This window comes from Epinephelus fuscoguttatus, linkage group LG22 (assembly GCF_011397635.1).
Source record: "Epinephelus fuscoguttatus linkage group LG22, E.fuscoguttatus.final_Chr_v1".
NCBI lineage: Eukaryota > Metazoa > Chordata > Actinopteri > Perciformes > Serranidae > Epinephelus > Epinephelus fuscoguttatus.
Genome location: NC_064773.1, coordinates 3,232,790 through 3,245,181, shown reverse-complemented (window position 1 = coordinate 3,245,181; position 12,392 = coordinate 3,232,790). Strand labels below are relative to the sequence as shown.

At 43.2% G+C, this 12,392-nt stretch overlaps 1 protein-coding gene and 1 pseudogene across 1 annotated transcript; one reads left to right on the top strand and one right to left on the bottom strand.

Moving 5' to 3' along the window:
* Positions 1-5,784: 5,784 nt before the first annotated feature.
* Positions 5,785-6,427, bottom strand: LOC125882599 (histone H1-like; annotated as a pseudogene).
* Positions 6,428-10,227: 3,800 nt separating this feature from the next.
* LOC125882611 (histone H2B 1/2-like) lies at positions 10,228-10,639 on the top strand. The gene has a single exon (XM_049566396.1). The coding sequence runs from the start codon at positions 10,249-10,251 to the stop codon at positions 10,624-10,626; it is 378 nt and encodes a 125-aa protein (XP_049422353.1). The 5' UTR covers positions 10,228-10,248; the 3' UTR covers positions 10,627-10,639.
* The last annotated feature ends 1,753 nt before the right edge of the window (positions 10,640-12,392 follow it).

Sequence of the window (12,392 nt, the reverse complement as noted above, 5' to 3'; positions counted from 1 at the left end):
AAGGTAATGTATTATTTTTGGTTTTGGGGTCAATTAAGGTAATTAAAGCACTCACTAACATGATCTGTGTGTTCTTCTCAGGTAACAAACTGTGGCGTCATCTAGGCAACACTAGGGTGACCATATTTTGATTTCCAAAAAAGAGGACACTCGGCCACGACATAGCCTACTTAAATGATACTCGCAGTTTACTCAAAGATGCCATTTTAATATATTTAAAATTTATATGTATGAATAGAAAATTCACTTATATTACAAAATAATATCTCTCAAAGACAGAAATTCAGATAGGCCCCAATAGGGGACACATACACACACTAGAATGTGGCGATCCGAGCCCGACGGTACCCGACAGGTTGGGCCGGGTTTGGTCAAAAATGTAGCTATAAATTGTATTCGGGCTCGGGTCAGATTCAGTCAGCTTTCAGTGAAAATGTAGTGTAAAAATAAATAAAATCCTATTGTCTGTCCTGTTTATTGCTTGGGCACTGTTATTTACGTGACAACACCTGAACATAACACACACACACACACACACACACACACACACACACACACACACACACACACACACACACACACACACACACACACACAGACACACACACACACAGACACAGACACACAGACACAGTGGCTGTTTGTTTCTACCTCTCTCCTCTCTGGAAGTCTCGGACCTCCAGCCGCCGATGGAGGTCCGAGACTTCCAGAGAGGAGAGAGGTTGATTAAACGCTGAAAATAAAATAAAAGAGGGAGACAGGTTTTTCCTATTTTATCTTATTTTGTTATATTTCTCCTTCTCCTCTCGCTAGAAGTGTCGGACCTCCCGCCTCCCGCTCCCGTCTCAAACACGGAGGTCTCCCTCTCCGTAGCTGAGCACCCACGGCGCACACCCGGCCTGTTAAATAGCCTGTAACCACTGTGTGACACAAACTCAGTGCTTTGGTCATTAAATAATGTCGGGCTCGGTTCAGGTTCAGACGGAAATATGCAGCCCGTGCCGCACGCACACACACACACACACACGGAAAACCGGACATTATCATCAGTTTATAAAAACCCCGGACGCCCCGGACGGGACGTGAAAAGTGGACATGTCCGGGTAAAAGAGGACGTTTGCTCAGCCTAGGCAACACTGCCATGTAAACAAGAGAACACAAGATTGTAACTGCAGGTGTTACTGTGGAGGTACAGTGTTACCTGTCCGAACTACTGATGTTACACTCGAGCCAGTTCGCTCGACACGGTGTCGATCTTTTGAAGCGAAGTGTTCCGAGACAGTGTATCGATCCCTGATTCGGCACGTCCACAATCACGTGACGGCTGTGAGCAAGGCCTTGTTACGTTATATCGCGTGTTGCCCTGCTTCGCGGGAATTTCAAAGGGGTTGGGCATTTCAATATGTCAAGGCTTTAAAAAGGGTTCTGATTCACTGCTCAAACAGTGAATAGCTATATGTATGTCAACATATAGCTGTAAAACTGAAAAACAACTGAAATGTATACTTTTAAATAATGTTTGCATACTTTCATTGTAAGATCAGCAAGCTGAGTTGGACATGGCACTGGTCGACATGGCTGTGCTTGACACTCAACCATTTAAAGTGGTGGAGGACAAAGGCTTGAGGGCACTCGTACAGAAGCTGGACCCAACCTACATGTTGCCTACTCACCAGGCCTTACAAGCTGTGGTGGAGAAAAGGTATAAGAGGCTGAAGAGAAGGCAAAGCAGGAACTGGAGAAAGCACATCTGTAAGCTTAACTGCAGACATGTGGACCTCCATGAGCATGGATGCCCATCTTGGGGTCAAGTGTTTTGCTTGGTGTAGGACATTTCATACAGTCCCACACAGTAGAACATTTGAGGGATGCCATGGAGCTGCAGATAAATGAGTGGGGCTTGAGAGAGAGAAAGTGCACTGTTTAATCACAGACAATGCATCCAATATGATCCTTTGTGCCAAACTGTTGGCTGTCAGAAATGTTCCATGTTTAGCCCACAGTTTCAGTCTTATTGTGAAGAAGGTATTGGATCAAACTCCTCCACTGGCTGACATCAGAACAAGAGGCAGAAGAATTGTCGCTTTTTTTTAGGACAAGCACAAAAGCAAAGGAGAAACTCACAGAGATGCAAACTCAGCTGCAGAAGCCAGTTCACAAACTGATTCAAGAAGTTGAAACCAGATGGAACTCCACATACTTGATGTTACAAAGACTATATGAACAAGGAGAACCAGTTGGTGCAGCACACCTCACCACAGACTGAAATACGTAGCAGTATGTGACAGGCAGTCCTGAGGCCTGTTCAGGTCCTCCACTTAAATGCAGTTCTGAGGTACAGCCAGCAGATGTCACTCTTCTGACTGTGTGAAATGTTTCGAGCAGTGTGTCATTCATGAAGCAGTCGTGTCAAAGTGGTTCACTGCTTCATGAAGCTTCGATTTCACCGTCACTAGTCCGAACCAAATATTGGAAGATTGCAGGACCCACTGGAGTACTAGGAGAGGCAGAAACTGATATACCCACATTTATACAGCCTTGCTGTAGGCTTTGTGTACACCAGCATCGTCTGTGCCATGTGAGGGTGTTTTCGAAGGCTGGAGAAGTTGTATAAAAAAAAATAAGAAATTGCCTAAACCCAAACTATTGTTTCTTAATAAGAATGAATGGAACCTCCCCTGTACCGTACATCACTGTGAAAGTTACACAAGCACATTCACTGTCGTCTGCCTGCTTAAACTAATGCCAATTTTCAGAAGTGATACAGAACACGAATATTACCTCTCCTGCCATTATTATATTATATTATATTATATTATATTATATATCATATGACAATACACCACAATTTTTCACCAAATGATTAGTTTGCATTCACAAAACTACTACAGTTTATTATAAATGTATGTGATACAGAATAGTCATAATATACTGACTAGAAAATACATTAGTGATATAAACAAATTATTGAATTATCTTCATCAAAGTATCTTAAATTTTATATAAAACAGAACATAACTGCTTTCGCTTTTGATTTTTTTTTTTTTTTTTTTTTTAAATAAACTTTATTTAATTTCAAACACAAGTACAGACAGAATTTATCAGCATACAAATTAGATAAGACAATACATGACAACAATACAACCAAAAGGATGGGAAGTGTCCTTTGGTCAGAGTTACAGATCCAGGATGTGCCAGGGGAGGCACAGATTTGTCCACTGTTTTCCTCCTCCAGAGGTCTGTGAGTACCTGCCTCACGACCATGTTGCTGTCTATGACAGTCTGATGTAGAGTCATGGCACATCTTGTTTTCCATATTTTAACACAAACTACACTGATGATCATTTGAAACAACTCTTTGTGTTTTGGGGGCATCTTCTCATCCAAAAGTCCATACATAACAGATTTGTAGCATATTTTAAAATTCACACCCAGGCCTTTTAAAATGCTCCACAACTCTTGTGCTCTGTAACAGTTCATTAGCAGATGTTCTTGAGTTTCAGGCTCGGAGCAGTTGATCATTGGACATATTTTGGTGGCATGGGTGCAGATCCCAGGGGGGATGGGGGGGGCATGTCCCCCCCCACATTCTGCAAAACACAAATTGTCCTCCCCCAGTTCCAAATAGCCTACATGATTGAAATTGAACAAATGTATACAGTAGTCCTATATACTGGGAGAAAGGGAAGATGATGAGAAATGGGAATCCGTGAGAGGCGAGAGATGAGAACGTGAGTGGACATAACATGCCTGAGACCCTGAAACTAGAAGTAGCATTAACTAACAGCGAAGCAGTGAAAAGGAGGGTGATGGCTGGTTCCATGTACTACTGGCTGTTTAAGAGAAATAAACAGTAAAGGTAAGCATATGATTCTCTTTGTAGTGCTTTTTGAATGACTTGGTGATGGTGATGAGCCTCTATGAAATCGTGAAATATGCTGGCAATCTCAAGCGCTCTGTGGGCATGATTTGCACGCGTGCAATTAAAAAAAAAAAATCACAACTGATTGTGTCCCCCCCAAACTTGTCATCAGATCTGCACCCATGTTTGGTGGTGACGTAACAACTCCATGAAACAACTGCTCTCACTGGGAGTCTGCCCACTGATGTCAGCCATCTGCTGTCTCTGATTCTCTCTGACATGGTTTTATTTTTTTAATATATTTATCACTTCATTGCTATAATTATCAGATATGTGTTTATATTTCATAAGGCCTCCATATTTATAATTATTAATTGTATTAAAAATATGTTTGCTGGATGAACTACACCAATCAATATTTAAATGTTGGTGTTCCATTAGATAATCAGCATATAATAATTTATAATATGGGCCAGTTCTGTCTCTCCCTCTCCTTTTTCTCCACAGTGATCTGTTCCCTATCCAGAGAGCATTTCTGAGGAATGCAGCAGACACATTTCTAACAAAAGCGACCTATAATTTAATGCTCAGATCCACAGCCCCCAAACCCCCATATTCCTTACCTTTATACATTATTTCTCTTTTAGTGACCTCTCTGGTTGTACCCCACACTAGATTAACACACTGTTTATTTAATTTCATAATCATTTTCTCTGACGGAGGAAAGATGTTAGCCTGAAAGAGGAGTTTGGACAGGATGAAAGTTTTAATTATGTTGATTCTGGTTTTATAACTGCTACCTTTTTTGTTTTTCCATTTTTTTTTTTAACTACTTCTTTGGTTTCAGTCAGTTTTTGCTCCCAGTTTCTTTCACTACAATCATTACTACAGAATGTTATAGCCAAAATTTTTATTTCGTGGTTAATTTGAACATTAATGTTCGGTTTATCCCTCTCGTCTCCGATCCAAACTCCCTCTGTTTTACTATGATTCAACTTAGCACCAGATGCTAGTTCATACAGATTTAAATGATTAGTTAGAGCATCCATTTCCAGTTGGTTCTTTATAATAACAGTGACGTCATCGGCGTAGGCAATTGCTGTAAACTTGGGCATGTGACCCACACATATACCAGAGATTAAACTTTCAGAATTGATTAAAGGGCTTATGGCCAAAATGTACAAAGCAGCATTAAGAGGGCAGCCCTGCTTGACCCCTCTCTCGACCTCGCTTCTGGCGGTGGTTTCAGACAGTCACAGCTGCACAGCTCTGTACAGTCGAGTGACGCTGAACGCAGAAGGGTGTAATTCCAGCCACGATGTAAATGAGACTGTGCTGTTGCTCGCACAGGATTGGTCAGTCCCTGAAGCTGGTGAACATGACACTGAGTGGCTGGGGGAGAAAGAAGAGAGAAAATAGAGTTAATGTTGAGTTTAATCTATTATGTTGCGATTTCAATGCACTTACTGATAGAAAAGATGGAGCTGCTGCCACTTCTTTCCAGTGTAGCTGCTCATATTTAGTGGAACAGGAAAGAAGTTGTTTCTTTTGAATATGTGTTAAGTTAACTCCTACAGTAGCATGGATGATAAAAGAGATGAAGAGTAATGACAAGAGGATGTTATCAGGAGAAATTGGACTGGAGGCAAAATATGTGTGGCCGGCCCAGCATAGGGGATATATGATAGGGTTTATGATCTGTCTCTTTGATGTGTGATCAGCTGTTATTTGAAGCATTTTACGTGCTTTGTTGAGTGAAAGCTTGGCAGTGATTTGGTGTATGATTACTATGCTTGTCTTCATAATGTCCATTTTAAACCCAAGTGTGTGTGTGCAGATATTACTAATACAATAGAAAGCATTGCTCTTTAATGATGATGTGGGTGGCTCTTAAAAGAGCCTTTGTTGAGAGTGAGGACAGCTCACTTCTTCTTGGGTGCTGCTTTCTTGGCAGGCTTCTTGGCGGCAGGTTTCTTCGATGGCTTCTTGGCCACCTTGGGTTTAGCGGGGGCCTTAGCAGGCTTCTTTGCGGGCTTTGCAGGGCTCTTGGTGTTCTTGGCTGCTTTCTTGGCGGCTGCGGGTTTGGTGGACTTCTTGGCGGCTTTCTTCGGGAAGCTGCCTTCTTGGCTGGCGCAGTCTTCTTGGCCGCTGCAGGTTTCTTGGCTGCGGGCTTCTTGGCGGCTGCGGGCTTCTTGGCTTTAACAGGTTTCTTGGCCGCTGGCTTCTTGGCCTTGGGGGCGTCTGCCTTCTTGGCCATCTTGAAGGAGCCGGAGGCCCCGGTCCCCTTGACCTGAACCAGGGTCCCCTTCTCCACCAGCCTCTTGATGGCGGTCTTGATGCGGGCCTTGTTCTTGTCCACATCGTAGCCGCCGGCAGCCAGAGCCTTCTTCAGGGCGGCCGTAGACACGCCGCCTCGCTCCTTGGATGCGGCCACAGCTTTGACGATCAGCTCGCTGACGCTGAGGCTGCTCTTCTTGGGTGCGGTGGACCTCTTCTTGGCTGGTTTAGCCGCTTTGGGCGGCGCAGCGGCTGGAGCGGAGCTGGAGCTGGAGCTACTTCTGCCATCTTCTATTGCAGTTGTTGGATTGTCACTGAGGACAAGACGAGAGTGTGACTGGACTGTTGGAGAGCTCCGAGCAGGAGGCTGTCCTTAAACACACCATGAGAACCGTGGAGACTCAAGGCAGCCCGTGGCTCCTCCGTGCAGTGTGGATGCCGTGCAACTTGTGTTTTCTCTGGACTGCTAAAAGAGTCCAAACTAAATGTGTGACAGGTGCTGAAGGCTGACAGCGAAGGGGCCGATAGCGGACTTGTGTCTCTTCATATTCAAGTCATGGAGAGCTCTGATGCTGTCTGCATTTTTGTGTGGAGCCTCCAAACCTCACCTATTGCCGCCGTGGCCAGCGCTGCTCGGCGGCTTTTCCCACTCATTTGTCTCCTAAAATGATTTCAAATGCATCACAGCTCCATCAAAAGCCGTTTTCCAGCTGGCCCACATGTTTGTTCAGGGACTCCGTGTAAAAACAACCATGTGCTGTCGATGACTTTGCAATAAAGTCCTGTTTTGTGGTGGCAGCAAACACGCCGTTGATGGCCGAGGCTCATGGTGCAGTTTAGCCAGACTTGCCATCGCAGCTGCTGCTGTGACTCCTTTAGATTGAAATCGTTCATAACTTTGTCCTATTAATGATCAAACACACTGACAAATACATGTCAGCTGTCTGTGGAAGCAGCAAGTGACTTTCAATGTTACACTGACACTCTTTCAGTTCCATCATGATCACATGAACATTATGGATGGACAGATCATTGTAGGCTAATAGTGCAGAGAGTTGTGATGGAGAAGAAGTTTCACCTCTTACCACTTTGAGAAACATTCTAGATCTAATTTATCAAGTGCACAAAAAGTTAAGTTCACAATATCAGATTATGTCCACTAGATGGTGACAACTATATATTTTAAATTGTTTACTTGAACATCAAACACAAACAAGACACAGAGGATTTAACTGGCCCACAGTTAACACTTTATGTCATGTATGTACAACATATTGTGAAACATACCAAGCCTTTAACATCACCCTTTTTCCTCCCAAATCTCATTTCTTTTCACAACATTTAACAGTTTTACTTTACTAAACTCCTTTTATTTATTTTTTTGTTATTCTTCTTTTAGCATTTTCTTGTCAACAACTTATACAAAGAGAATGTACCACTTCAATGATATTAACAGGTTGACATGATGAAGACTGAGATGTGATAAATAACAGGGTAAACATGTTTTTGATTGTTTGTCATGACCACCTCATAGTAAACAACTGAAGTTAAAATTCACCTTCATTCACTATGAACAGCTCATGTATCTATGTAAATGTATCAGTACAGTTTGAAACATGATTTCTGTTCAAACAATCACACTTCACCAACTTCAGGAGCAGCAGAGACCCACTGACAGGCAACAGTTCACTGTCTGAGGGACTGAAACACTTGTTTGCTGATTGGAGAAAGTACTGGACTGTTGTTTCACCGCAGCTGGACAGACACTGCTGACCCCTGGTTTACGCTGCAGCCACAAGACATCAGACGAGAGGTTTTCACTGATATCTGTAATCTCTCCAACCTGAGGTCAAACGAGTCCTGAAAGCTGTGAATTTCAAGAAAGCAACAGGTTCGGATGGGGTCCCTGGCAGAGTCCACAAGGACTGCGTTCACCAGCTTGCAGAGGTTTTCACTGATATCTGTAATCTCTGCAACCTGTCTAAAATGATGGGTGTTGTGCAACTGGTCTACAGTCATTCAGAGAGCTGATGTTGGTCTGCTTGGGCACTGGGATGATGGTGGCTGTTTTTAAAGTGTGCCTTGGAAGAGCTCCTGGGGCAGGAGGATAGAGTTGGCCTCACACCTGCTGGAGTCTGACCCTCAGCACAGGAGCACCACAAGACTGTGTGCTTAGCTCCGCCCCCTACTCCCTCCATACCTACAACTGCACACCTTCACAACCTTCAAATGTCTTTAACTCTCTTATTAATCCTTGAGACACAGATCCAGTTGAGCCTTCATCTCTGTGTGAAGACTTTGAGATATTTTATTGATCAAATCTGTTTTTTAGTTTTCTTTCTAACACTTCTGTCTCTGACCCCTCTGTCCCTCCTTTGTGCTCGGCTGTCTTCCAGGAGTTTGAGCCAGTTTCATTTATGTGATATAATTAATCAGCTACATCCTGCAAACTGCTCTGTTGACAGTATTCCTCTTTGTTTATTTAAAGATGTTTTTAATACTGTTGGGTCTAGCATTTTAACCTTGGTTAACTCATCCCTTAGCTCAGGGTGTGTTCCTGCTGCTTTTAATAAGCATGCAGTTGTGAAACTTCTTTTAAAAAGAGAGAAACTTGGACCCTGCAGTTCTTTCTAATTTTAGACCAAAAACCAAACTCCCCTTTCTATCCTGCATCTTGGAGAGGATTTTAGTATTTATGAAAAGTTTCAGTCTGGTTTGAAGCCCCGCCACAGCATGTGAAAGTGCACTGCAGCGTCTCCAACGCAGAAGTATAAATTCCCTGTTAGTTTTGAATTCCTGGGGACCCACATCAGCGAGGAGCTCATGTGGACGTTTATCTGGCCTCCCCTGTCTTGTTCACTCTGTACACCTCTGATTTAACGTGCAACTCTGAGTCACGCCACATGCAGAAGTTCCCAGATGACACTGCGATTGTTGGGTGTATAAGAAGTGGACAAGAGGGCGAGTACAGGAGACTGGTGGAGGTCTTTGTGAAAAGGTGCTGGTCAAACCATCTGCAGCTGAAAACCTATAAGACCAGAGAGATGGTGGTGGACTTCCAGAGGACGAGACCTCCCTTATGTCCGTTACAGAGAGAAGGACTCTTGACAAACTGCTGTCCATCATGGACAATGCCCGCCACCCTCTGCACAGCACACTCACTAAGCAGAGTATGTTCAGTGGCAGACTTCTCTCTCAGTCCTGCTCAACAGACAGACAGACAGACTGAGGAAGTCTTTTGTCCCCCAGGTCATAAGGTTATTCAGCTCCTCCCAACGACAGCAGGCTGGAACGAACTACATTATCTTTAGAAATGTTCTCCTTGTTTGCATTTGTATTTGTCTAAATATTCACCCTCTGTGAGCATTTCATATTTAACCGTATGCGCTTTTTATGTTTCCCAGCATTCCTTATTTATTACAGTCTTTACTTTACTTCTAAGCTCCTTCTTACAAGAGAAACAAATTAAAATCTGCATCTGCACTGGTGTCTGTACATATATGTATCTATGCCTATCATCCATAGCAAAGTATTGATTACTTCTAATCACTGCACTGCTCTCACACTTTAATCTAATCACCTTACACTGCAATACCTGCACTGTCAACCACAAATATGTACTATAACATCACAAAGATATCACTGTGACAGCTCTCTGTAGTGATCCTGGTACGATCATTTCACTGCGGTGTGTTTTTTATTTATTTTTTGTACCTATTTTTTTTCCTATCTATGTGTGTGTCTGTGTGTGTTGTGTAAAAAGCTACTGGGTGCGGGATTAATAAAGTATCATCTATCTGTTAAAAATATGTGTTTTGAGACGTCATTTAAAAAACAAATGTAGAAATGTAATGATGTTGTTGTTCAAAGTGACTCCTGACTGGATGGTTTTGAAAGAAAAGAAAACTGATATCACGGTTCTGATCCTTGAACCAGCCCAGCAGCAGAAACATGAGTCACATCCGGGGAACGTTTCTACACTGCATGAGGCTCTGAATATCAGCCAATGGCAGAGTGGGGACAGCACACTGTATTTGCATAGGTTTCTTTTATATCGCAGCGCTCCGACCCGTCAGCACATACTCGTCGGTTCCCACCAGAGCTACAACATGCCTGATACTACAGTCAAAGCGCCCAAGAAGGGCTCAAAGAAAGGCGCCACCAAGAACGTCAGCAAGAGCGGCAATAAGAAGAGGAGGACCAAGAGGAGGGAGAGCTACGCCATCTACGTGTACAAGGTGCTGAAGCAGGTCCACCCCGACACCGGCATCTCCTCCAAGGCCATGGGCATCATGAACTCCTTCGTCAGCGACATCTTTGAGCGCATCGCCGGTGAGGCCTCCCGTCTGGCTCACTACAACAAGCGCTCCACCATCACTTCCAGGGAGATCCAGACCGCCGTCCGCCTGCTGCTGCCCGGGGAGCTGGCCAAGCACGCCGTGTCTGAGGGCACCAAGGCCGTCACCAAGTACACCAGCTCCAAGTAAACACTGCTGCTGCCTCCGCTATTCAACCAACGGCTCTTTTAAGAGCCACCCACTGTATCTTTAAGAGCAAAGTTGTCTGATTACTACTTCAAATTATTAATCCACTGTTGCTTGTGCTGCAAAAGTCTCTTGTTTGCATTTCACTGTGGCTGCTGAGAGAAATCACAAAGAAGAAGAAGAAGAGGAGGAGTAAGCTGACACATGTCGACTTGTGATTTGGCATCAAAAACTTTAAGAAAGTGCTGGTTTAATCTTTACAGTGTGTGAGCACAAGGCAGAGATATAAACTTTCCCTGGATTGCATCATGTGCAGTGTTGAGCAACATCAACACAACTTAACCTGGACACACGGAGTTTGATTTTGTATTGACAAACTACTCACTTCAACCAAATGTATTTATACAACAGTTAGTTCCGGCCCTGCAATCTGATTGGTCGAGAGACAGTAAAACCGTGATGATATTGGAGTACAACATCACGGTTATTTCACTGTGTATGTATCACTCCGCCTCACAGCTGATTGCAATCAACAATCAAATCAAAACTGACGGTTAGTGTCAGTGAGGTCAGCAGTTGCGTTGTAGGCTAATTAATTCATCCACTGTCAAACAGCCAAAAATATGGATTTATTTCCTAAAATAAGTTTTGAATTGAACTATGAGTGGTCATCAGAGGAAGATGAGGAAGAGGAGAAGCTGAATCCATCTGAGCACACATCCAGGTTTGTCAGTGTTTCATCAGCGGAGCTCAATGACTTGGAGAAAAGCAACATACTGTCAGATCAGAAGGCAGAGTCGGCTGTGCCTGTGAAGCCACAGTCCACCATGCAGTCACCACAGACTTATTTCACCGGCTGCACAATGAATGGAAACGTGCAGATAAATGTGTATAAAGAGTAAGTGCCTGGTGCACCATGTCTGTGTTACATAGCAACGGTGACAGCGGAGTCCTGAGGGAACTATTTTTGTTGGCGGAAGACAAATAAAATGCTTAAATTATCTATTTTGTCCTCATTTTTCAACATTTCTTAATCAGCCTTGCTTATTTAACTGTTGAACTGTTGTATAAAAGCAACTAAACTATTCCTCGTGCGGCCTCGTGCCTACGACCGAATCACAGCCGTGACGATATCACAGTACAACATCATGAGCTCAAGTGTGATATTGCTTAATTATAAGGCACATTTAACCCTATGGGCCATAGGCGTTTTTGGGGTATTTTTACTGCCTTTACTTTTAAGCTCATATCACAGTCAGTATAAAGGCTACATACACATGCTATATCTTGGACAATCTGGGCTAACCAGATTTGCCATCTTTACATGTCCTCCTATGTGCCTGTATTTTATATTAATTTTTATATCAATGAAAAAAAAACCCAAATCCGTGTGACTAAATTCTTACATTTTTACATGTATCTCACCATAGCAAGTTGGAAGTTGACATATTCTGCCATATATGAAGAGGGGAGACTCTCTGGAATCTGGCAATATAAGAACCATGATGCTGGGACATTCGTTCACTTCACAGCTGTCCAAAACATGTGGTTTGTGCCAGGTGGACATGATTGCCAGTATTTTTTCATTATTGCAAGAAATTCCATTGACTCATCCACAAGTCAAAAATGTGTTTTATCTGAAAGAAACATGCAATATTTACATCTTAGATCATAGAAAATAGTCAACCAAGTGCAATGATGTCCTCCAAGATAATATTTGTTTTTCAGTTTCAGTTATATATGGGGGGGGGGGGGGGCGTGTCCCCCTC